This window comes from Somniosus microcephalus, chromosome 4, assembly GCF_052327205.1.
Source record: "Somniosus microcephalus isolate GS21.2 chromosome 4, FLI_Smic_1.0, whole genome shotgun sequence".
NCBI lineage: Eukaryota > Metazoa > Chordata > Chondrichthyes > Squaliformes > Somniosidae > Somniosus > Somniosus microcephalus.
In genome coordinates this window covers 153,674,654-153,700,870 of record NC_140990.1, presented here as the reverse complement: position 1 = coordinate 153,700,870, position 26,217 = coordinate 153,674,654, and the positions used below count along the sequence as shown (strand labels likewise).

At 52.5% G+C, this 26,217-nt stretch overlaps 1 protein-coding gene across 5 annotated transcripts in view; it reads left to right on the top strand.

The window, feature by feature from the left end:
* Positions 1–26,217, top strand: part of LOC147119925 (sentrin-specific protease 2-like) — a 116,853-nt gene that overhangs the window by 2,435 nt on the left and 88,201 nt on the right. For 4 of the 5 annotated variants that reach the window (XM_085985319.1, XM_085985317.1, XM_085985318.1 and 1 more), the window contains exons 3-7: positions 937–1,076; positions 6,151–6,226; positions 10,186–10,261; positions 12,251–12,377; positions 23,412–23,530. In XM_085985319.1, the coding sequence (XP_085841445.1) occupies positions 937–1,076; positions 6,151–6,226; positions 10,186–10,261; positions 12,251–12,377; positions 23,412–23,530 (538 nt within the window). Of the gene's footprint in view, positions 1–936; positions 1,077–6,150; positions 6,227–10,185; positions 10,262–12,250; positions 12,378–23,411; positions 23,531–23,747; positions 23,762–26,217 lie in introns of all 5 variants that reach the window. The other variant, XM_085985322.1, reaches the window with a different exon arrangement.

The following is a 26,217-nucleotide window of genomic DNA, read 5'->3' as shown; positions in this document are numbered from 1 at the left end:
CAGGTCTGTCACTGTATAACGGGTACAGTACTGGTGGGTACAGGTCTGTCACTGTATAACACGGGTACAGTACTGGTGGGTACAGGTATGTCACTAACACTAGGGTACAGTACTGGTGGGTACAGGTATGTCACTGTATAACACAGGTACAGTACTGGTGGGTACAGGTATGTCACTAACACTAGGGTACAGTACTGGTGGGTACAGGTATGTCACTGTATAACACAGGTACAGTACTGGTGGGTACAGGTATGTCACTAACACTAGGGTACAGTACTGGTGGGTACAGGTATGTCACTGTATAACGGGTACAGTACTGGTGGGTACAGGTATGTCACTAACACTAGGGTACAGTACTGGTGAGTACAGGTCTGTCACTGTATAACACGGGTACAGTACTGGTGGGTACAGGTATGTCACTGTATAACATGGGTACAGTACTGGTGGGTACAGGTATGTCACTAACACTAGGGTACAGTACTGGTGGGTACAGATCTGTCACTGTATAACACGGGTACAGTACTGGTATTGGAAATCACAAATTTGTTAATAGTTTTAAATGTTGGAAGGCACTGGTAGATGATATAAAGACCATCTCGTTGAGACATCCAAAGGTCATTTAAAAAAACGTGAAAATAACTTGGTACAGCATATTGGATTTCCAATGTACTGGGCTATTGATTGCCCACATTGTTAGTTGTGTGTCCAGTCTGGGGAAGGTGCTGAGCCAAACTGGCACTTTTTCACAAGGAAGGTAGCTCCAAACTGCTGTCGCACACCTCCTGGCAACTCGCTGCAGAGAGGGATTAGCAGGGGCCTTGCAGTAGGCCTTCAGTCTGTGTTCCCTGCCAAAGAACATGGCGGAAACAATCAGAAAGGGAAAATGGAGCAAAATGAAATTACCCAGAAGAAAACAAATTGTTCTTTGTTTTCTAGATGACTTTGTGAATACAGTTAAGAAGTCTCTTTCAGGATTTGTCAGCTATATAAAGTCAGTGTCACCATTTGGTTACAAGGTCATGCAAGTAGAATCCAAATCCACCGTGCAGAGGCAGTCGGCCCAACCGTTGAAACAGGTCAGTGCTTTAATTAGTTAGGTCTAAGCTTATGGAAATAATCAAACAAAGGATTCCCAGAGTGAAAACCGCACAATGTTTTCCACTGCATTGTTTGCCTATTGTTACAACTGTAGCTCTGATAATGTAAATATTGCCCCTAATGGTGTGAAGCAAACCTGCTGTGAGGAAATCCCTGGGAGCCGTGTCACTCTGAGTCAGACTGGCACGCTGCAAAGGACTCCTGTGTCACTCCAGCACAGCTGCTCCACACACACTGCAAGAGGGTCCCCCTGTGCTCTGTGTTACTTCAGCATGTCTGCTGCTAAGTAAAGCTAGGCTTGTGTGGGAGAAGTCAAAATGAGTGATGGGTGCAGCATTATTTTAAATGTTTTTTTCCTGCTGTTTTTTGTGTGCATCCAGTCTCTCTGTGAGGATCTGGTTGGTAAGTGAGAGTCTCTCGGCCATCTAATTTCCATGGTGTTCCAACGGCTGTGCCTGTAACCTGTCGGTGTTCCCCATAATTTAGCAAGGCCTTCTCTTTTCACGTTGGCTTGCTACTTCCCTTTGTGGTTTTTTTTGCATCTCTGGAGAGAGGGAACGAGCAGTCTTTCCTGATGGCATGTCCTCATGCAGCTGATTTATTCGGCTGCATCTTCCTGTTTTCAGTGGGCTTTGCATTGCAGATTTAGGAGAGGTTACTTTGGGCGTGGGTTGTGGGGGAGAGTGACGAGAAGTCTTGGTTCACCCTTGTACAGGGGTAGTGTTCATCTCTGTCTAGAATGAGAATGTGAATAGCTGTGTTTTGTAGTACAAATATTTAGATTGTTAGACAGTTAAAAATACAGTATTAAATTCATGATCAATACTGTACATATATATGTGTGTTTTGTGTGTGTGTGCTTTTCTTTACTGAATTTTGATGAGTCACCGCTTGTGAGTAGATCTAAACCATGCAAATTGCTCCCCCTGTTGGCCCAGTTGAAAGGCAGCATGTAACTGAGCCATAGACCTAAATATTGCTGGTTCAGTTTCTGTGTGTATACTGTATTGGGAAGGTCCCAGATTCGATCCTGCTCTACACTGAATTAGCTAAATAGTTGGGATAGTATTTCAGGTGCTTCAATTTGCCATAGCACCTTGAGAGGCAATAATCTGCCAAGGTTCCTACTCCTAATCGCGATCCAGTCACCCCCATCCTGGAAAGTGCAAATGCTTGCATATTGGGCACAAGTGTACAGTGTCAGCTGTGGCTCAGTGGGCAGCACCCTCGCCTCTGAGTCAGAAGGTTGAGGGTTCAAGTCTCACTCCAGAGACTTGAGCACAAAAATCTAGGCTGACACTGCAGTGCAGTGCGGAGGGAGTGCTTGCACTGTCGGAGGAGTCGTCTTTCGGATGAGACGTTAAACCGAGGCCTCGTCTGCTCTCTCAGGTGGATGTAAAAGATCCCATGGCACTATTTCAAAGAAGAGCAAGGGAGTTCTCCCCGGTGTCCTGGCCAATATTTATCCCTCAATCAACATCACTAAAACAGATTATCTGGTCATTATCACATTGCTGTTTGTGGGAGCTTTCTGAGCACAAATTGGCTGCTGCATTTCCTACATTACAACAGGGACTACATTCCAAAAGTACTTCATTGGCTGTAAAGCGCTTTGGGATGTCCAGTGATCGTGAAAGGCACTTTTTTTCTTTCACGAACAGGATTGGCATTGACTGTGACGGCTTCATTGTCTAATATCCTGTGAAAATTCACCTTTCGGGCTCGCACACTAAGAATGGTCACAGGTGAAATGGCCGATGCAATTTAATACAGTGAAGAGTGAGGAGAGGCAATATAAACTAAATAGTACAATTTTAAAGGGGGTGCAGGAACATGGAGACCTGGAGGTTCACATACACAGATCTTTGAAGATGGCAGAAGTTGATAAGGCTGTTAAAAAAGGATATGGGATCCTGGGCTTTATAAATATAGGAATAGAGCACAAAAATATTGAAGTTATGCTAATCCTTTTTAAATCACTGGTTAGGCCTCAGCTAGAGTATTGTGTCCAGTTCTGGGCACCACACTTTAGGAAGGGTGTCAAGGCCTTGGAGAGGGTGCAGAGCAGATTTGCCAGAACGATACCAGGGATGAGGGACTTCAGTTACGTGGAGAGACGAGAGAAGCTGGGATTGTTCTCCTTAGAGCAGAGAAGGTTAAGGGGAGATTTATTAGATGTGTTCAAATTATGAGGGGTTTTGATAGAGTAGAAAGAGAGAAACTGTTTCCACTGGCAGGAGGGTCGGTAATCAGAGGACACAGATTTAAGAATATTGAAAAAAAGAACCAGAGGAGAGATGAGAATTTTTTTACGCAGCGAGTTGTTCTGATTTAGAATGCACTGCCTGGGAGGGCTGCATATAGTGACGCCACTATTCCCGGCCAGAATGGAGACGATTGGGTAATCCCCCCCATCAATCACAGCTGTAAGTGACTGGGATTGATTTTATGCATGTAATTTGTATGTAACGATCCTTCACTGACTGCATTTTGCTGAAGAAATTCCCTGCTTTTATTGGGAGAAGTTGCTATAGTTTCGCTAATGAGTTCTGTTTACTGTAGTTCATAGAGATTCCTTTTAAATAGACTCTGTAGACTGTTTGCTGTAGTGCACTGTTTAAACAAACTCTGCTGAGTAAACAGACATTGCTGTAAAATAGACTGTTGGCTTACAATAGACTCTCTGGCCTGGAAGGGTGGTGGAAGGAGATTCAACAGTAACTAAAAATGCAATTGAAAAAATACTTGAAAAGGATAAAATTGTGCAGGGCTATGGGGAACGAGCAAGGAAGTGGGACTAATTGGATAGCTCTTTCAAAGAGTCGCCACAGGCACCATGGGCCGAATGGTCTCCTGTGCTGTACTATTCTTTGATTCTAGGTAGTGTAGGGCTGCCTGTGCCCATGGAACTATACTCCAGCATGGGTTATTGCACTCACAAGGTGAGAAAGGACACTCTGAAATTACAGATTGTATGGACGGTGCATCTACATGTTTTAACTGTGTGCCCCAGCTTTTACTTAAAGGCTTTTTAAACTGGATGCAAACCCTTAATATTTCCACATTCAGCTTTCAAAATCGTGAATTTTTTTAACTAAAGGTATAACTTACTGTTTTTACTAAATGTATTATGATAGTTTGACTGCTTGGGGATCTGATTTTAATATGGCTGTTTTGGGAATGTTAGAGGGAGATTGGGTTAATAACGCAGATTTTTTTTTCTCTTCTCACCTGGTAACACTCACCTCTGAGTTTGAAAGTTGTAGGTTCAAGTCCCACTCCAGAGACTTGAACACATAATCTAGACTGACCCGCAGTACTGAGGGAGTCCTGCACTGTCAGAGGTGCCATCTTTCTAAGAACCCATCTGTCTGTTCAGCTGGACATAAAAACAATTCTCATGGCATTATTCAAAGAGCAAGAGAGTGTTCTGGTTGATATTTATCCCTCAACAAACACCACAAAAACAGATTATTTGGTTATTTATCTCATTGCTGTTTGTGGGACCTTGCTGTATGCAAATTGGCTGCTGCAAAACAACAGCGGCTACACTTCAAAAAAGTAATTAATTGGTTGTAAAATGCTATATAAATGCAAGTCCACTTCCTTCTCCTACTCGTTCTCTTCTCTTCTCTCCTGAAGGTGCTAACTATTTTGGCTTACGCTTCCGTGAGTCCTTGCTACTCTCTGAAACCTCACCCAAATGGCTCCTCTTCATATGTCAGCCAGAACAGTGACTATCACACAATGTACATGGAAGGTATCGCAGTTGAGCCCATCCCATTCTTGCCCAATGTTTATACATGTGCACTTTCCAGGAAGGGTCACTAGAGAGCAGTGACCATAGGGTCATCTATGGAGGACCCTTGCTAATTTTCTCCTCCAAGTCAGGGGCGCAGGGAATACCAGCAGTGTCCAACCACTGCTTTGGCTAAGATCAGCTAACAGCCCAGACTGGGTAAAATCAATGATTAAAATTTGTTTATTGACGATTTTAACTCTAATTATTTTCCATATTTCCATCTCTGCTCTGGTCACCCCAGGCCAAGTGTCACCTGTGACTGAAGAGACAGGCAGGGGACCAACCTAACTCTAAACTGGCTACCTGGAGGGTGTGTGTAAGAGTACCACAGGGTACCTGTGAAACTTTATTGCAGCAAAAAGTAATTGGGCCAGGATTTGCTGGAGGCGGGGTATCTTGTGGCGTGCCCAGTTAGTTAGACTTTTTCCTGTACCCTTCAGCTCAAATTTTTTTTGCTGTGTGAGTTGCTGGGAGTGCGAGCAGATAACAGCGCAGTGAGGGCAACAGGGCATCTGAGACCTTAGTGAACAACAGGACGAACTGTGTAAGTCCTTAACCAATGAAATTGAAGGATTGAGAAATAAACAAGAAGGGACTGAGAAGGAGGGTGAATTAGTCAAATCAGGTACAGAAAGAGAAATAAAGAGAGGGAAAGAAAGATTGGATTAAGAGAGAGAGATATCGAGACAGAAAGGAAAAGTAAGTATTTATTTTAAATTTTATATTTTTAAAATTTCCAACAACTTATAATTGTTCACTTTCTGGGCCAGAGAGATTGATTGGCAGTCATTAACAATTATCACACTAACAGGGTACTTAAGCTATTAATTACTTCTTAACTTGCTGTGGCGAGTTTAATGGGCAATTAATGTGCAAAATGCAGCAACTTCATGATAATCACGAGGAGGTTAAGGACGAGTTGACATTTTCGTGAGGCTAACGACGGAGTGGTGCAAATTGTCCAACAACTTGTGGCATTTCGCAATTCATGGGGTTTCTCTTCCTTGTCACAAGTTGCTGGCCGATTTGCACATTAACAACGGCGTGCGTTGTTATTTTTTCAGCAAATTCTGGCCCAATGTGTTCAGGAGAGAATGAATGGTAAAAATGGCAGTAAAAGAAAACGGAAAGAAATGAGCATGTTTTGTTGTGTGTGTAACTATCCAGAATCTTTATTTGCATAGTAGAGCAATGGATGGTGATTATTTCTTTTTGTATTTGACACTAATGATGCATCTCCTTCTTTAAAGACGCTTTCCTCCTCCCTGACCGACCTCCGTTATTGCGGTTCTGGTGAATCTTTAGCAAGAGCAGATTTAAAATTAGGTAAGAGCATATTTTCATAGGTTGGTGTACTGTTGGTGCAGTTCTTCCCCCCTGTCTGCCATTCATCTCTCTCTTTTAATTCTCTCTCTCTCTCTCTCTCTCTCTCTCTCTCTCTCTTATTAAAAGCTTTGACTTGGAGGCAAGATGCTAAGCAACTGGGCCAAGCTGAAGGAAACTGCTGTTCCCTTCAGGTAATCATATCCTAGATTCTGGAGAAATCAGATACCACATACCAGAGATCACTATCCAGTCATCCTGCCCCTTTAATCACTCTCACAGGCCAGAACCATGCAACCAGGAACCAATCAAATCCCAGTCTGTTGTCATTTCTGACTGTTCATTTTTGGGATTCAACCAATTGCATTCAAAAAAGAAATCTGTTCCCTGTTACTCCTTGACTAAGCCTCCACTGGGTTCCAGGGCTCTCTGCTGCAACTCACAGACTCTAAGCTGCTGACTTACAACCAATGTTCCCTCTAATTTTTTTCATGCAAGGTATCTTTTTCAGTGGCAGCAGCTTGTGAACGGCTTGCTTGGGACCTCCTAATCGATGTGGGGCCATGCGCCTGCGCACCTTGGGGGGAATGTTGCTTGTAGTTTTCGTGATGATACTGGTGCTGAAGCTTCATATTCTATTCACATGAGAATAAGAGCATCATAGCTCACCACCACCTATGGATCTGCACTTTGCCACTGCAACAGAGAGGTTTTGGCATTCCCGATCAGTCCTTCCTAGTCCCAACCTGTACATTTGCACCCAGCCAAAGCCTTAGCATCACTCCCTCTCACCTTTGGCCTTTCTCCCTCCACACCCCCCCAATATCCCCATAAGCTTCTTTCCAACTCTAATGTCTTCACTTGCTCCTATTCTTGGTTTGCCATTTGCCCTCGTCCCGGCTTCCGTGCTCATGCTCTCACAGGCGGGAATGAAGGAGGAGGGGCTGAGCTTCATGCTCCGATGCAGCGATGGGCTGGGGCAAATGGCAAAACACAAAGCACAACAAAGCAACACACACTGGCCCCCAACCTCCAGGGAGAGACAAAACCATTTTTGAATGTGAAAAGAGAGAGAGGCACAGACTATTAGCAAGTCAGTGTCAGCCATGGCACTCTTACCTCTGAGTCAGAGGGTTATGGGTTCAGGTCCCACTCAAGAGACTTGAACGCAAAAATCTAGGCTGTTGCTCCAGTGCAGTGCTGAGGGAGTGCTGCACTGTCGGAGGTGCCATCTTTCGGATGAGATGTTAAACCGAGGCCCTGTCTGCGCTCTCAGGTGGATGTAAAAGATCCCACGGCACTATTTTGAAGAAGAGCAGGGGAGTTGTCCCCGATGTTCTGGCCAATATTTATCCCCCAATCACCATCACTAAAACAGATTATCTGGTCATTATCACATTGCTGTTTGTGGGAACTTGCTGTGCGCAAATTGGCTGCCGCGTTTCCTACATTACAACAGTGGCTACACTTCAAAAAGTGGCTGTATAGCACTTTGGGACGTCCAGAGTTCTTTAAAGTTTGTAAGAAGCATACAGAGTGAGATGCATACAGAAAGATGCAGTGAATTTCCTGGCTTCAGTGAAACAATATGGATAGGAATCCCTTACAATAGCAAAATACTGCAGATGCTGGAAATCTAAAGTAAAGACAGAAAATGCTGGAAACACTCAGCAGGTCAGGCCTCGATCAGGCTGCCTGACCTGCTGAGTGTTTCCAGCATTTTCTGTTGTTATTTTGGATAGGAATCCCTGTTTACTATGCAGGAAAAATCTTGGGAGACAGAAACGCAGACAGATAAAAAGAAAGAAGATGTAGCCATTAACTTTTTTTAGTTCTTTTAAAACTGGGACCATTACAAAGTGTATGAAGTAGCACAAACCTATATAAACCAGGTATTGCCATTGTACCCAGCCCTCTGAGAGAGTGTTGCTTGTTCGACAGTTATGCTCATCAAGACGAGGAATGTTCGAGCTGGGGGGTAGAAGACGACATTTCAGGCACTCTGTGCCTGACGTCTAATCAGGTCAGATTAGATGCAGAGTGAGGCTCCATTTAATTTGCCCAACAATGTTTCTCACCTCAAACTCGGAAGAGTGCCCTGTCAGTGTACCAGTGTGACATTTGTCCATTTGAGTAAGATTGCCAAATTCATAATTTTTGCTGTCTACAAGGAACTGGATTGAAGTAAAGGAGCCTAACAGTCAGAAAGAGTTGACTGTCATCCCATCTCACTCTGGACTGATACCTAGATCCAGAAAGTAGGGCCCAGTCCCCTTGTACACAGGACACCCAATCTCGCCTCGGCAGAAATTTGGGCCAGAATATACTGTAACCGGCAGGCAAGAGAACAGAGCCTGCTGTGAGTTACATTTGCCCTTGCCCGTTTAATTTCTATGATCTTTTGCACTGGAAGTTGTGTAAGTTAGAGATCAAACGGGGCGGTGACCTCTGTGAACAGAGCAAGCAACTGTGTGTCTCTAACCAATCAGGCTGAAGAATTGTTAATGAACAGCACAGAGTCTGAACAAGGAGATGTCAGTTAGAATAGTGAATTTAATGTCAAATCAGGTACAGAAAGCAAAATAAAGTTGAGGGAAAGAAAGATTGGATTAGGACGAGGGGAGAAAAAGTGAAAAGAATTAATACATTTTTTTAAATCTCCAAAAACAGAAGGAATGAGACTCCTCACTTGTCGAAATCAATTTTCAGTGCCCGAGATGTTTGGCAATAATTAAGATTTGTCACACTGTTATAAAGGTACTTAGACTGAAAATGGACTGGCCCTAACTTTTTGTACTTTATGCCGTTTAATACATTTAAATGGGGAGCCAGATGGCTAGATGCCATTTTCACGCAGCTAGGACAGCAACATCCGGATTTTCATGTTTTAACTGCACATCTGCTTATTTTCAGTGTTTTCTGACCCCTGGGGCCGTATTTTGCGAACTCCACGGGTGTGCACGAGGTGTTTATGTATGCGAAGCGCATGTGCTGAAACCCGGCACTTGCGATCTGTCAAGAATTTTCTTGACAGATCCTCCGCATCCGCAGGAGATGGGTCTCTGTGGGTGGAGAGTAGAGCTATTTGCACAACTTCCGCCTCGCTGAATGCCTGTCAAATTATTACGCCTGGTAAAAGCTGTTACCAGTATAAGAGTTTAAAAATAGAAAAATAAAATTTTATCACTCATTTATAAATTAAAAATACTCTTTAAAAAGGTAAGTTATTTTTAGCCTCGTAAAAATATTTAATTTTTTTTCCAAAAAATAAAATTTTTGTTTAAAATATTAATTAAATGGCATTTTAATTAATTTTAAATATGTAATGTTTAAAATTTTTTTTTTTATGTGTTGGTGTATTTTTTTAAGTGATCCCCCATTCATACTTATGACAGTTTCGTACGTACAGAACTGTCAAAAAGTATGAATGGGAATTCCCTTCTTTTATTGGTTGGCCAGCCCACATGATCCCAGGAGCACCTACAAACCGCTTGCGCCCCCAGGATACGGGAACCTCTGCCCGCGCAGACCCCGAGAGCCCAGGATCGCCAGCCTCTGTACCTCCCGGGCCACCAGGTACTTTCGTAGACATTTTGCTGGTCGGAGGCGTCCGCCTGTGGGAAGCCTCTGATCGCAAATGTTGGCCTGTTATCTCATTGTTCTTCAGAAGAGTTCTTATCAGAGGAGTTTAAAAAAATTTTGTGTCCATGTTTTTCTGTACAATTTTTCACTCTTGAGGATCTGCCAGGGAAAATGCAGAAAACCGATTCGAAGAATCCCACAGGGAAGATCTGATTTGTGAGCTCCAATGCCCTGGGTGGAAATCGAGCACACCACGGGTGGATCTTTGGCTATCCGGCACCTTAATTTTAGGAATTCTGTTGAAATTGATTCTTACGAGGCTAGACTGGCCTAAAAAGGACTCGTTCACATTGCTTTTTGGCTCTTGCTGTTTGACTTAGATGTTGATCGAGAATCAAGGAGAAGGAATCACGGGAAAGAAAGGAAATGGCGTGAATTTGACGAGACAAAACCGAGGTAAGTATATAGTCTGATTTGGACGTAAATGTCAAACCACTCAATTTCTTTCTGTCTTTCTTTCAATCTATAATATACTAATCTTACGCCTGCATGCATTCCCTGTCAACTTTCTCCATCATTTATTACTCTGTCCACAATTACAACAGAAATTGCCGAAATAAGTTTATCGTGCTGTAATTACACCCTCTCTCCAGTGGAGATATTGGAGGGAGGGTTTAATTACAGTGTGACCAGTTAATATATGCTGTTTCCATTCTAAATGGGGACGTAGGAAGTCACAATGGCAATATAAAAGTAAGGACAATGTATGAGTTTAAAATGGAGATTGAATTACGTCTGCAAAACTTGGTTCAATTATCGTCCGCCCTTCAATCTTGCGACCCCATGTGTAATGCCACAGGAGCTCGACTAGCATATATTAATTTTCTTGCTTACAATGATCACTTTCCCGTCAGAACTGGTAAGCCTGTTAATGGAATACTTAAATGCACACTTAAAAGCGGATGGAACATCTGGAAGAGAAGGTTTTATTCATGGTGATCCCAATTGTCTATGGAACAAAAATTCTGGGGGGGAAAACCCAACTTTCAGGAATGTTGTACTCCATATCTCCTGTGCCGTGTTGTCCAGTAGAAATCGCTGACAAGCCACGAGTGTGGCTACAGTGACATCGTTTTAGCCACATGGGGTAATTTTAGTGGCAACACCGTACACACAATACAGGTAAATGTACTGCATGCATATATTTAACTTAACAAATTTCATCAGAGTGAGTGCTGGGAATGTTGACCTGCACAACGAGGCACACCAGACCCCGCCCCTGCTCTCCATCAAGAACACGGTTGGATGCTGCTTGTTGTTTGCCAAGATGTGCCCTGTTGGAGCTGCTTGTTATTGGTTGGGTTGCTTTCTTCTGCTGGCCTGGAGTGGTTATTCCGATTGCTCGAGCTGACCAGGATGACAGCTGCTCTCTCCATACAATGTTGCTGGTGTTTCCATGGTGCTGATGTCTGATGTTTTCACCTGTGTTGCACATATTTTATCGGATAACCAGTAACCAAGGAAGTAAAGCATTCACAGTGATCAAAAATACTCGCACACCCTACTTTTCGTCTTACCATTTTATCAACAAGCGCACAAAAAGGTTAAAGTACACATGCATGCAGCCGTCCGAATATGAGCATTGCGATCACGAGCCCAACAATAGTGTCTACATTCTTATTTACTAATTAAAAATGCAATTAATCACATCTGGATTCCTAGTTAGCCACACTGGCTAATTATTGGACAACACTGCTCCAGTGGATGCTGTAGTCTCCCTGGGTCCTGTGATTCTGAATAGGCTCTTGGGCGAGTGACATCTCGAGGCCCATTGATTCCAGTGGAGCCGCTCTAGCATAAATGGGAAAGCTTTTCCTCAGTGTCATAATGGAGCAGGGAAGAGGATGAGCTCTTCGCATATCTCCCTGAAGCTTAGATAATTTAATTTAAAACAAAAAATATCGCAAACAAAATTTGCATAAGTGGATTTTTTTTTTCCTTAAAAAAAATGTAAAGGGAAGCAAGTAAGCTGGACTGTCCTTCCACTTTAAACAAACTGGACCTTTTTGTCAAACCTTTCCGTTCTTTTTCCCCCCTTCTGAAAGATTTTACTCCTGCTGCGTTCTGAGGCCAATTCTAGCGTCCCAATTGCTCCCTGTCTGAGAGTACCAAACTTCGCACAGACTTACGATCAGTTGCATCCTCCCATTCCCAACTCGACCATTGGAGGAGCTATTGCTGGTACTTCAGGACACATTGTTCCAAAGGGGCGTACAAACATTTGGGAGGTAAGGGCAATCCTGCTGGGTCTACAAAGGCACATGTCAAAAGCAAGAAAGTGCTTCCTTTATTGATGTGTGCGGATAGGGAGTGGTATTACAGTGTACAAATGCACAGAGGTGAATTGGGAATGGTGTTTTATCATGCAGTATATGTCCCTAACAGAACGCTCTGTGAGCTTCCAGGAGAAACCAGTGAGCAGCAGCATTTTCCTCTAGAGTACCGTAGCCTTCCATCAACGCCGTCACCGATCAGGAAAAATGTCAGGAGCCAACACTGTACCGTGAAAGAGGTGAGCAATGAGTCTGAAATAAAAACAAATTGCTGGAAACACTAGGCAGGTCAGGCAGCATGTGTGGAGAGAGAAACAGAGTTAACGTTTCAGGTCGATGACCCTTCGTCAGAACTGGAAGAAGTTAGAGATGCAGCAGGTTTTAAGCCAGTAAAGGGGATGAGGAAAGAATGATGGGGAAGTTCTGTGATAGGGTGGAGGGCAGGAGTGATTAAATGACAAAAGGGATGATGGTACAAGGCAAAAGTGGTGGTAATGGGTCAACTAAACAAACAAAATAAAGGTCTAGAGGAGCTGTAAATAGTAACAGCAGAATCATTACCAACACCTCGCTCGCCGTCCCCCTCTCCCTCGCTCGCCGTCCCCCTCTCCCTCGCTCGCCGTCCCCCTCTCCCTCGCTCGCCGTCCCCCTCTCCCTCGCTCGCCGTCCCCCTCTCCCTCGCTCGCCGTCCCCCTCTCCCTCGCTCGCCGTCCCCCTCTCCCTCGCTCGCCGTCCCCCTCTCCCTCGCTCGCCGTCCCCCTCTCCCTCGCTCGCCGTCCCCCTCTCCCTCGCTCGCCGTCCCCCTCTCCCTCGCTCGCCGTCCCCCTCTCCCTCGCTCGCCGTCCCCCTCTCCCTCGCTCGCCGTCCCCCTCTCCCTCGCTCGCCGTCCCCCTCTCCCTCGCTCGCCGTCCCCCTCTCCCTCGCTCGCCGTCCCCCTCTCCCTCGCTCGCCGTCCCCCTCTCCCTCGCTCGCCGTCCCCCTCTCCCTCGCTCGCCGTCCCCCTCTCCCTCGCTCGCCGTCCCCCTCTCCCTCGCTCGCCGTCCCCCTCTCCCTCGCTCGCCGTCCCCCTCTCCCTCGCTCGCCGTCCCCCTCTCCCTCGCTCGCCGTCCCCCTCTCCCTCGCTCGCCGTCCCCCTCTCCCTCGCTCGCCGTCCCCCTCTCCCTCGCTCGCCGTCCCCCTCTCCCTCGCTCTCCCTCGCTCGCCCTCCCCCTCGCTCTCCCTCGCTCGCCCTCCCCCTCTCCCTCGCTCGCCCTCCCCCTCTCCCTCGCTCGCCCTCCCCCTCTCCCTCGCTCGCCCTCCCCTCTCCCTCGCTCGCCCTCCCCCTCTCCCTCGCTCGCCCTCCCCCTCTCCCTCGCTCGCCCTCCCCCCTCTCCCTCGCTCGCCCTCCCCCTCTCCCTCGCTCGCCCTCCCCCTCTCCCTCGCTCGCCCTCCCCCTCTCCCTCGCTCGCCCTCCCCCTCTCCCTCGCTCGCCCTCCCCCTCTCCCTCGCTCGCCCTCCCCCTCTCCCTCGCTCGCCCTCCCCCTCTCCCTCGCTCGCCCTCCCCCTCTCCCTCGCTCGCCCTCCCCCTCTCCCTCGCTCGCCCTCCCCCTCTCCCTCGCTCGCCCTCCCCCTCTCCCTCGCTCGCCCTCCCCCTCTCCCTCGCTCGCCCTCCCCCTCTCCCTCGCTCGCCCTCCCCCTCTCCCTCGCTCGCCCTCCCCCTCTCCCTCGCTCGCCCTCCCCCTCTCCCTCGCTCGCCCTCCCCCTCTCCCTCGCTCGCCCTCCCCCTCTCCCTCGCTCGCCCTCCCCCTCTCCCTCGCTCGCCCTCCCCCTCTCCCTCGCTCGCCCTCCCCCTCTCCCTCGCTCGCCCTCCCCCTCTCCCTCGCTCGCCCTCCCCCTCTCCCTCGCTCGCCCTCCCCCTCTCCCTCGCTCGCCCTCCCCCTCTCCCTCGCTCGCCCTCCCCCTCTCCCTCGCTCGCCCTCCCCCTCTCCCTCGCTCGCCCTCCCCCTCTCCCTCGCTCGCCCTCCCCCTCTCCCTCGCTCGCCCTCCCCCTCTCCCTCGCTCGCCCTCCCCCTCTCCCTCGCTCGCCCTCCCCCTCTCCCTCGCTCGCCCTCCCCCTCTCCCTCGCTCGCCCTCCCCCTCTCCCTCGCTCGCCCTCCCCCTCTCCCTCGCTCGCCCTCCCCCTCTCCCTCGCTCGCCCTCCCCCTCTCCCTCGCTCGCCCTCCCCCTCTCCCTCGCTCGCCCTCCCCCTCTCCCTCGCTCGCCCTCCCCCTCTCCCTCGCTCGCCCTCCCCCTCTCCCTCGCTCGCCCTCCCCCTCTCCCTCGCTCGCCCTCTCCCTCGCTCCCCTTCTCCCTCGCTCCCCCTCCCCCTCGCTCGCCCTCCCCCTCGCTCGCCCTCCCCCTCGCTCGCCCTCCCCCTCGCTCGCCCTCCCCCTCGCTCGCCCTCCCCCTCGCTCGCCCTCCCCCTCGCTCGCCCTCCCCCTCGCTCGCCCTCCCCCTCGCTCGCCCTCCCCCTCGCTCGCCCTCCCTCTCCCTCGCCCTCCCCCTCGCTCGCCCTCCCCCTCTCCCTCGCTCGCCCTCCCCCTCGCTCGCCCTCCCCCTCTCCCTCGCTCGCCCCTCTCCCTCGCTCGCCGCCCCCCCTCCCTCGCTCGCCGCCCCCCCTCCCTCGCTCGCCGCCCCCCCTCCCTCGCTCGCCGCCCCCCCTCCCTCGCTCGCCGCCCCCCCTCCCTCGCTCGCCGCCCCCCCTCCCTCGCTCGCCGCCCCCCCCTCCCTCGCTCGCCGCCCCCCCTCCCTCGCTCGCCGCCCCCCCTCCCTCGCTCGCCGCCCCCCCTCCTCGCTCGCCGCCCCCCCCCTCCCTCGCTCGCCGCCCCCCCCCCTCCCTCGCTCGCCGCCCCCCCCTCCCTCGCTCGCCGCCCCCCCTCTCCCTCGCTCGCCGCCCCCCCCTCTCCCTCGCTCGCCGCCCCCCCTCTCCCTCGCTCGCCGCCCCCCCTCTCCCTCGCTCGCCGCCCCCCCTCTCCCTCGCTCGCCGCCCCCCCTCTCCCTCGCTCGCCGCCCCCCCTCTCCCTCGCTCGCCGCCCCCCCTCTCCCTCGCTCGCCGCCCCCCCCTCTCCCTCGCTCGCCGCCCCCCCTCTCCCTCGCTCGCCGCCCCCCCTCTCCCTCGTCGCCGCCCCCCCTCTCCCTCGCTCGCCGCCCCCCTCTCCCTCGCTCGCCGCCCCCCCTCTCCCTCGCTCGCCGCCCCCCCTCTCCCTCGCTCGCCGCCCCCCCTCTCCCTCGCTCGCCGCCCCCCTCTCCCTCGCTCGCCGCCCCCCCTCTCCCTCGCTCGCCGCCCCCCCTCTCCCTCGCTCGCCGCCCCCCCTCTCCCTCGCTCGCCGCCCCCCCTCTCCCTCGCTCGCCGCCCCCCCTCTCCCTCGCTCGCCGCCCCCCCTCTCCCTCGCTCGCCGCCCCCCCTCTCCCTCGCTCGCCGCCCCCCCTCTCCCTCGCTCGCCGCCCCCCCTCTCCCTCGCTCGCCGCCCCCCCTCTCCCTCGCTCGCCGCCCCCCCTCTCCCTCGCTCGCCGCCCCCCCTCTCCCTCGCTCGCCGCCCCCCCTCTCCCTCGCTCGCCGCCCCCCCTCTCCCTCGCTCGCCGCCCCCCCTCTCCCTCGCTCGCCGCCCCCCCTCTCCCTCGCTCGCCGCCCCCCCTCTCCCTCGCTCGCCGCCCCCCCTCTCCCTCGCTCGCCGCCCCCCCTCTCCCTCGCTCGCCGCCCCCCCTCTCCCTCGCTCGCCGCCCCCCCTCTCCCTCGCTCGCCGCCCCCCCTCTCCCTCGCTCGCCGCCCCCCCTCTCCCTCGCTCGCCGCCCCCCCTCTCCCTCGCTCGCCGCCCCCCCTCTCCCTCGCTCGCCGCCCCCCCTCTCCCTCGCTCGCCGCCCCCCCTCTCCCTCGCTCGCCGCCCCCCCTCTCCCTCGCTCGCCGCCCCCCCTCTCCCTCGCTCGCCGCCCCCCCTCTCCCTCGCTCGCCGCCCCCCCTCTCCCTCGCTCGCCGCCCCCCCTCTCCCTCGCTCGCCGCCCCCCCTCTCCCTCGCTCGCCGCCCCCCCTCTCCCTCGCTCGCCGCCCCCCCTCTCCCTCGCTCGCCGCCCCCCCTCTCCCTCGCTCGCCGCCCCCCCTCTCCCTCGCTCGCCGCCCCCCCTCTCCCTCGCTCGCCGCCCCCCCTCTCCCTCGCTCGCCGCCCCCCCTCTCCCTCGCTCGCCGCCCCCCCTCTCCCTCGCTCGCCGCCCCCCCTCTCCCTCGCTCGCCGCCCCCCCTCTCCCTCGCTCGCCGCCCCCCCTCTCCCTCGCCGCCCCCCCTCTCCCTCGCTCGCCGCCCCCCCTCTCCCTCGCTCGCCGCCCCCCCTCTCCCTCGCTCGCCGCCCCCCCTCTCCCTCGCTCGCCGCCCCCCCTCTCCCTCGCTCGCCGCCCCCCCTCTCCCTCGCTCGCCGCCCCCCCTCTCCCTCGCTCGCCGCCCCCCCTCTCCCTCGCTCGCCGCCCCCCCTCTCCCTCGCTCGCCGCCCCCCCTCTCCCTCGCTCGCCGCCCCCCCTCTCCCTCGCTCGCCGCCCCCCCTCTCCCTCGCTCGCCGCCCCCCCTCTCCCTCGCTCGCCGCCCCCCCTCTCCCTCGCTCGCCGCCCCCCCTCTCCCTCGCTCGCCGCCCCCCCTCTCCCTCGCTCGCCGCCCCCCCTCTCCCTCGCTCGCCGCCCCCCCTCTCCCTCGCTCGCCGCCCCCCCTCTCCCTCGCTCGCCGCCCCCCCCTCTCCCTCGCTCGCCGCCCCCCCTCTCCCTCGCTCGCCGCCCCCCCTCTCCCTCGCTCGCCGCCCCCCCTCTCCCTCGCTCGCCGCCCCCCCTCTCCCTCGCTCGCCGCCCCCCCTCTCCCTCGCTCGCCGCCCCCCCTCTCCCTCGCTCGCCGCCCCCCCTCTCCCTCGCTCGCCGCCCCCCCTCTCCCTCGCTCGCCGCCCCCCCTCTCCCTCGCTCGCCGCCCCCCCTCTCCCTCGCTCGCCGCCCCCCCTCTCCCTCGCTCGCCGCCCCCCCTCTCCCTCGCTCGCCGCCCCCCCTCTCCCTCGCTCGCCGCCCCCCCTCTCCCTCGCTCGCCGCCCCCCCTCTCCCTCGCTCGCCGCCCCCCCTCTCCCTCGCTCGCCGCCCCCCCTCTCCCTCGCTCGCCGCCCCCCCTCTCCCTCGCTCGCCGCCCCCCCTCTCCCTCGCTCGCCGCCCCCCCTCTCCCTCGCTCGCCGCCCCCCCTCTCCCTCGCTCGCCGCCCCCCCTCTCCCTCGCTCGCCGCCCCCCCTCTCCCTCGCTCGCCGCCCCCCCTCTCCCTCGCTCGCCGCCCCCCCTCTCCCTCGCTCGCCGCCCCCCCTCTCCCTCGCTCGCCGCCCCCCCTCTCCCTCGCTCGCCGCCCCCCCTCTCCCTCGCTCGCCGCCCCCCCTCTCCCTCGCTCGCCGCCCCCCCTCTCCCTCGCTCGCCGCCCCCCCTCTCCCTCGCTCGCCGCCCCCCCTCTCCCTCGCTCGCCGCCCCCCCTCTCCCTCGCTCGCCGCCCCCCCTCTCCCTCGCTCGCCGCCCCCCCTCTCCCTCGCTCGCCGCCCCCCCTCTCCCTCGCTCGCCGCCCCCCCTCTCCCTCGCTCGCCGCCCCCCCTCTCCCTCGCTCGCCGCCCCCCCTCTCCCTCGCTCGCCGCCCCCCCTCTCCCTCGCTCGCCGCCCCCCCCTCTCCCTCGCTCGCCGCCCCCCCCTCTCCCTCGCTCGCCGCCCCCCCTCTCCCTCGCTCGCCGCCCCCCCTCTCCCTCGCTCGCCGCCCCCCCTCTCCCTCGCTCGCCGCCCCCCCTCTCCCTCGCTCGCCGCCCCCCCTCTCCCTCGCTCGCCGCCCCCCCTCTCCCTCGCTCGCCGCCCCCCCTCTCCCTCGCCCGCCGCCCCCCCCGCTCGCCGTCCCCCTGCTCGCCCTCCGTCCCCCCTCCCCCTCTCCCTCCCCTGCTCGCCCTCCTCCCGCTCGCCCTCCCCTCCTCGCCCTCCGTCCCCCCCTCCCTCGCCCTCCGTCCCCCCCTCCCTCGCCCTCCGTCCCCCCCCTCCCTCGCCCTCCTTCCCCCTCCCCTTCCCCCCCCCCCACCTTCCGTCCCCCTCGATATCGCTCCCTCCGCCCCCCTCTCCCTCTCCAGTTGTTGTGGTGCATATAGGTACCAACGAAATAGGTAAAAAACGGGATGAGGTCCTAAAAGCTGAATATGGGGAGTTAGGAGGTAAATTTAAAAAATAGGACCTCAAAGGTAGTAATCTCAGAATTGCTACCAGTGCCGTGTGCTAGTCAGAGTAGAAATAGAAGGATATTTCAGATGAATACGTGGCTAGAGGAATGGTGAATGGGGGAGGGATTCAAATTCATGGGACATTGGAACCGGTTCTGGGGGAGGTGGGACCAGTACAAACTGGACGGTTTGCACCTGGGCAGGACCGGGACCGATGTCCTGGGGGAGTGTTTGCTCGTGCTCTGGGGGAGGGTTTAAACTAAAATGGCAGGGGGTTGGGAACCTGTGCAGGGAGAAAGAGGAAAGGGAAGCAAGGATAGAAGCAAAAGACCGGAAGGAGAAAAGCAAAAGTGGAAAGCAGAGAAATCAAGTGTGTAAATCAAACAGGGCCACAGTAAATAATAATTCTAAAAGGACTAAGAGTTTTAAAAAAACAAGCCTGAAGGCTTTGCGTCTTAATGCGAGGAGCATTCGTAATAAGGTGGATGAATTAGCTGCGCAAATAGATGTAAATGGATATGATATAATTGGGATTACGGAGACATGGCTCCAGGGTGACCAAGGCTGGGAATTCAACATCCAGGGGTATTCAATATTCAGGAAGGACAGGCAAAAAGGAAAAGGAGGTGGGGTAGCATTGCTGGTTAAAGAGGAGATTAACACAATAGTAAGGAAGGATATTAGCTCTGATGATGTGGAATCTGTATGGGTAGAGCTGAGAAATACCAAGGGGCAGAAAACATTAGTGGGAGTTGTGTACAGACCTCCAAACAGTAATGCTGAGGTTGGGGATGGCATTAAACAGGAAATTAGAGACGCGTGCAAGAAGGGCACAGCAGTTATCATGGGTGACTTTAATCTACATATAGATTGGGCTAACCAAATTAGTGTGCAGAGGTAAGTGTGTGAGGTAAGTGTAAAGTGTTTTAATAAGTTTTACTTATCTTTACTTTCTCCTGCAGGCTTCCTTCCTTCAGTTCTCGGGAGTCCCTCAGTTCACCGGCACAGAAAGCAGAATGGCCGCTGAAATGTCAAAAGCTGCAGCATTCTGCTTTCTGGTCTGGAGAGATCTCTAACTGAGTCTGAGTAGAAGGACTCAAGTTAGAAGACAGATTGTCAGTGTTTGACAGCTTCACAGAGCTGTCAGACGCTGATTTTTCATCTGTCAAAAGCTCTTGACAGATGAAATGTCAGTCACTGACGTCAACAGTAACCAGGTGTCCCTTAATTGGCCTGCTAAGCCCGCTGGGGAAAATAGCGTGGTTTGGCCACAAATTGATGGAGGCGGGACTACAACCCAAAAAGTGGGAGTCCCACCTCCATCACGTCCCCATTGACAAAATCCAGCTCTTTGTGTCTGTCTTCACGGAAGAAGATGCAAAAAACTTCCCGGAGATAGTGGAGAACCAAAGCTCTTGCGAGAATGAGGAACTGAAAGAAATGAGTATTAATAAAAAAATCATACTGGAGAAATTAATGGGACTGAAAGCTGATAAATCCCCTGGAACTGATGGTCTACATCCTAGGGTTTTGAAAGAGGTGGCTATAGAGATGGTGGATGCATTGCTTGTCATTTTCCAAAATTCCATAGATTCTGGAACGGTTCCCGCGCATTGGAAGGTAGCAAATGTAACCCCACTATTTAAGAAAGGAGGGAGAGAGAAAATGGGGAACTACAGACCAGGGAAAATGCTAGAATCTGTTATTAAGAACATGGTAACAGGGCACTTAGAAAATAATAATAGGATTGGGCAGAGTCAACACGGACTTATGAAAGGGAAATCGTGTATGACAAATCTGAGTTTTTTGAGGTTGTAACTAGCAGAATAGATAAGGGGATATCAGTGGATGTGGTGTATTTGGATTTTCAGAAGGCATTCGATAAGGTGCCACACAAGAGGTTATTAAACAAAATGGAATTGGGGGTAATATAGTAGCATGGATTGAGGATTGGTTAACGGACAGAAAACAGAGAGTAGGAATAAACGGGTCATTTTCGGGTTGGCAGACTGTAACTAGTGGGGTACCACAAGGATCAGTGCTTGGGCCACAGCTATTCACAATCTACATCAATGATTTGGATGAGGGGACCAAATGTAATATATCCAAGTTTGCTGATGATACAAAGCTGGGTGGGAATGTAAGTTGTGAGGAGGATGCAAGGTGGCATCAAGGGGCTATGAATGGGCTAAGCGAGTGGGCTAGTACATGGCAAATGGAATATAATGTGGAGAATTGTGAAGTTATCCACTTTGGTAGGAAAAATAGAAAAGCAGAGTATTTTTTATATGGTGAGAGATTGGGAAATGTTGGTGTTCAGAGGGACCTGGGTGTCCTTGTACACGAATCACTGAAAGTTAACATGCAGGTACAGCAAGCAATTAGGAAAGAAATGGTATTGATTAGAAGAGGATTTGAGTATAAGAGTGAAGACGTCTTACTGCAATTATATAGGGCCCTGGTGAGATCACACCTGGAGTATTGTGTACAGTTTTGGTCTCCCTAATGAAGGTTCACCAGACTGGTTCCTGAGATGGGGGGATTGTCCTATGAGGAGAGATTGAGTAGACTAGGCCTATATTCTCTCGAGTTTAGAAGAATGAGAGGTGGGCTCACTGAAACATACAAAATTCTTACAGAGATTGACAGGGTAGATGCAGGGAGGATGTTTCCCTTGGCTGGGGAGTCCAGAACCAGGGGCTACAGACTTGGAATAAGGGGTCGGCCATTTAGGACTGAGATGAGGAGAAATTTCTTCAGAGTGAATCTTTGGAAATCTCTACCCCAGAGGGCTGTGGAGGCTCAGATGTTGAGTATATTCAAAACAGAGATCGATAGATTTTTGAATATTAAGGGAAACAAGGGATATGGGGATAGTGCAGGAAAGTGGAGATGAGGTAGAAGATCAGTCATGATCTCATTGAATGGCGGAGCAGGCTCGAGGGGCCAAATGGCCGATTCCTGCTCCTATTTCTTATGTTCTTATGTTCTTAAATTTATCAGACACAGCACATCTTCATGCAGCTTCTAGGTTTTTGTTCAGCAATTATGTGATAAATGTGAGGTATTACATTGTGGTAGGAAGAATAGGGAGGTCACATCACTTGGAGGGTGCGAGTCTGGGTGGGGTGGAGGGACAAAGAGATCTAGGAGTACAAATACACAAATCACTAAAAGTTGCGACACAGGTTAGCAAGGCCATAAAAAAAGCCAACCAAGCACTAGGATTTATTTCTAGAGGTATAGAATTGAAAAGTAGGGAAGTTATGCTAAGCCTGTATCGAACCTTGGTGAGACCACACTTGGAGTACTGCGTACAGTTCTGGTCGCCATATTATAAAAAGGATATAGAGGCACTGGGGAGGGTGCAGAGAAGATTTACAAGGATGATACCAGAAATGCGAGGGTATACCTGTCAGGAAAGGATGAACAGGCTGGGTCTCTTTTCTCTTGAAAAAAGAGGGCTGAGGGGTGACCTAATAGAGGTCTTTACAATTATGAAAGGTTTTGATAGAGTGGATACAGAGAGAATGTTTCCACCTGTGGGGAAGAGCATAACTAGAGACCATCAATATAAGATAGTCACCAAGAAATCCAATAGGGAATTCAGAAGAAACTTCTTTACCCAGAGAGTGGTGAGAATGTGGAACTCGCTACCACAGGGAGTGGTTGAAGCGAATAGTATAGATACATTTGAGGGGAGGCTGGAGAAGCATATGAGGGAGAAGGGAATAGAGGGTTATGCTGATAGATTTAGATGAGGAAAGACGGGAGGAGGCTCGAGTGGAGCATAAACGCTGAATGGCCTGTTTCTGTGCCGTATATCCTGTGTAATCCTATGCAGTCGTGAGCGGTACTTTGACTTCACCAGAGTGAGGGCTGGGAATGTTGCCTTGAAGGACGAGTCATGTCAGACCCAGCCCTGCTCTCCATCCGCCCCCCCCCCCCTGCTCTCCGTCGCCCCCCCCCCGCTCTCCCTCCCCTCCCCCCCCTTGCTCTCCATCCAGAGCCCCCACTGTCCATGCAGAACCGCTCGCTCCCCGCTCTCCGTCGCCCCCCCCGCTCTCCATCCGCTCCCCCCCCGCTCTCCATCCGCCCCCCCTCCCCCCCCCCCTTGCTCTCCACCCAGAGCCCCCACCCCCCACTGTCCATGCAGAACCGCTTGCTCCCCGCTCTCCATCCAGAACGTGGATGGGCCCAGGCTGATTAACAGTCTGACTGGCCGCAACGTGACCACTCCTTCCGCACAGCTGACAGTGGTCAGTCCTGAACGGCGAGTGAGTTTCACAGGCTCCCACTAGCCATACGATGAGGGAGGGTGGGACCACCCACACCCGCCAGATGTGAGTATCCCACTGGACATTGAGCCGGAGCTGTGGTCTCCACTCACCAGTGCTGTGTGGAGTGGGTTCAAACCCTGCACCATCTGACTCCGAGTTCAGACTGCTCCCACTAAGCCAAAGCCTTGATCCTCTGAGCTTCTTCATATGAACTTGGAAAGTCTCAGCTGAGCACAGCAAGGGGGAGAAAGGAGACAAAAGTGCCCCTGCCCCCCTGCATACAGCCCTGGATAAACTTGCCTTCTCTTTCAGCTGTTGACTGATGAGGTGTGCATTTCCTATTTCATTTCCAGTACTAGAGTGGCTCAGTCTGAGGCACTGAATAGCTGAGCTGTACAGATTGGGAAGGTCCCAAGCTCAATCCCTGGGCTGATCTGAATTAGTTGCGAGCTGCCAGATGTTACAATTGGTGGCAACACCCCTGGGTTAGAGAGGGTAAACTGGCCCTGGTCCCTGTTCCTGATTGCCATCCAGTCACACCACCGCCCCCTCCCCTCCTGCCACCCCCCCCTTGCTGTTGATGTGCCTGTATGGATGTCTGATGAGGACAACATTGGGCTCAGCTGTGACGTGCCCTATGGTTGAATAGTCTGCGGATGATGATATCTTGGCTCACAAATGAAAAATGGAACCACAATTGTCCTCCAACAAGTCAGCACCTTCAGGAATTGCAGGGTTGGGGTGAATTTCCAGAAGTAAAAAAAAAGTTTTCTTTTTCTCTCTGCAGAGCATAGAGAAGAATGAGAAGGAACAATATCGACTCCTGTTACGACTGGTAGCCACAGGATTGGATAAAAAGTCTAAGCAGCAACCCTCGGTTTCTGCATCCAGTGCAACGCAACATGTGTTAGTAAAAATGATTTATGTTTAGAGTTTGAAGATGTTTCCTGCTCCAACAACAACTTGTTTTTATACAGCATGTTTAATGTAGTAAAATGTCCCAAGGCGTTTCACAGGAGCGTTATCAAACAAGTTTTGACATCGAGCCACCTAAGGAGATATTTGGACAGGCGACCAAACTTGGTCAAACTGGTAGATTTTAAAGAGTGTCTTAAAGGAGGAGAGAGAGGCGGAGAGGTTTTGGGAGAGAATTCCAGAGCTTAGGGTCTCGGCAGCTATAGGTACGGCCGCCAGTGGTGGAGCAATGAAAATCAGGGATGCACAAGAGGACAGAATTGGAGGAGCGCAGAGAATCTTGGAGGGTTGTAGGGCTGCAGGAGGTTACAAAGGTATCGAGGGGCAAGGAGGGATTTGAAAACAAGGATGACAATTTTAAAATTCAGACATTGCTGGACCGGAAGTCACACAGAGGTGATGGGTGAATGGGACTTGGGTGCGAGTTTTTTTTATTATCTGTTCATGGGCAAGGCCAGCATTTATTGCCCATCTCTAATTGCCCTTGAGAAGGTGGTGGTGAGCCACCTTCTTGATCCGCTGCAGTCCGTGTGGTGATGGTATTACAGAGGGTGTTCCAGGATTTTGACCAGCGACGATGAAGGAACGATGATATACTTCTAAGTCAGGATGGAGTGTAACTTGCGGGTGGTGGTGTTCCCATGTGCTTGCTACCCTTGTCCTTCTAGATGGTAGAGGTCACGGGTTTGGGATGTGCTGCCAAAGAAGCCTTGGCGAGTTGCTGCAGTGCATCTTGTAGATGGTACACACTGCAGCCACGGTACGCCGGTGGTGGAGGGAGTGAATGTTTAAGGTAGTGGATAGGGTGCCAATCAAGCGGGCTACTTTGTCCTGGATGGTGTCGAGTTTCTTGAGTGTTGTTGGAACTGCACTCATCCAGGCAAGTGGAGAGGATTCCATCACACTCCTGACTTGTACCTTGTAGATGGTGGAAAGACTTTGTGGAGTCAGGAGGTGAGATACTCGCCGCAGAATACCTAGCCTCTGACCTGCTGTTGTTGCCACAATATTTATGTGGCTGGTCCAGTTAAGTTTCTGGTTAATGGTGACCCCCCCAGAATGTTGATGGTGGGGGACTCGGCGATGGTAATGCTGTTGAATGTCAAGGGGCGGTGGTTAAACTCTCTCTTGTTGGAGATGGTCATTGGCTGCCACTTGTGTGGTGTGAATGTTACTTGCCAGTTATTAGCCCAAGCCTGAATGTTGTTCAGATCTTGCTGCATGCGGACATGGACTGCATCATTATCTGAGGAGTTGCGAATGGCACTGAACACTGTGCAATCATCCCCACTTCTGACCTTATGATGGAGGGAAGGTCATTGATGAAGCAGCTGAAGATGGTTGGGCCTAGGACACTGCCCTGAGGAACTCCTGCAGCGATGTCCTGGGGCTGTGATGATTGACCTTCAATCACCAGGTATGACTCCAGCCAGTGGAGAGTTTTCCCCCTGATTCCCATTAACTTCAGTTTTACTAGGGCTCCTTGATGCAACACTCGGTCAAATGCTGCCTTGATGACAAGGGCAGTGACTCGCGCCTCACTTCTGGAATTCAGTTCTTTTGTCCATGTTTGGACCAAGGCTGTAATGAGGCCTGGAGCCGAGTGATCCTGGCGGAACCCAAACTGAGCATCGGTGAGCAGGTTATTGGTGAGTAAGTACCGCTTGATAGCACTGTCGATGACATCTTCCGTCACTTTGCTGATGATTGAGAGTAGACTGACGGGGCGGTAATTGGCCAGATTGGATTTGTCCTTTTTGTGGACAGGACATACCTGGGCAGTTTTCCACATTGTCGGATAGATGCCAGTGTTGTAGCTGTACTGGAACAGTTTGGCTAGAGGCACGGCTAGTTCTGGAGCACAAGTCTTCAACACGATAGCTGGGATGTTGTCGGGGCCCATAGCCTTTGCTGTATCCAGTGCGCTCAGCTGTTTCTTGATATCACGTGGAGTGAATTGAATTGGCTGAAGACTGGCTTCTCGGGACCTCAGGAAGAGTCTGATATGGATCATTCACTCGGCACTTCTGGCTGAAGATGGTTGCAAACGATTTAGCCTTGTCTTTTGCACTCACGTGCTGGGTTCCACCATCATTGAGGATGGGGATATTCATGGCGCCTCCTCCTCCCATTAGTTGTTTAATGGTCCATCACCATTCATGATTGGATGTGGCAGCTCTGATCTGATCCGTTGATTGTGGGATCGCTTAGCCCTGTCTATAGCATGCTGCTTCTGCTTTTTAGCATGCATGTAGTCCTGTGTTGCAGCTTCCCCAGGTTGGCACCTCATTTTTAGGTACGCCTGGTGCTGCACCTGGCATGCTCTTCTGCCTTCCTCATTGAATCAGGGTTGGTCCCCTGGCTTGGTGGTAATGGTAGAGTGAGGGCTATGCCGGGCCATGAGGTTACAGATTGTGTTGGAATACAATTCTGCTGCTGCTGATGGCCCACAGCGCCTCATGGATGTCCAGTTTTGAGCTGTTAGATCTGTTCTGAATCTATCCCAATTAGTACGGTGGTAGTGCCACACAACATGATGGAGGGTGAAGATGGGACTTCATCTCCACAATGACTGTGCGCTGGTCACTGCTACCAATGCTGTCATGGACAGATGCACC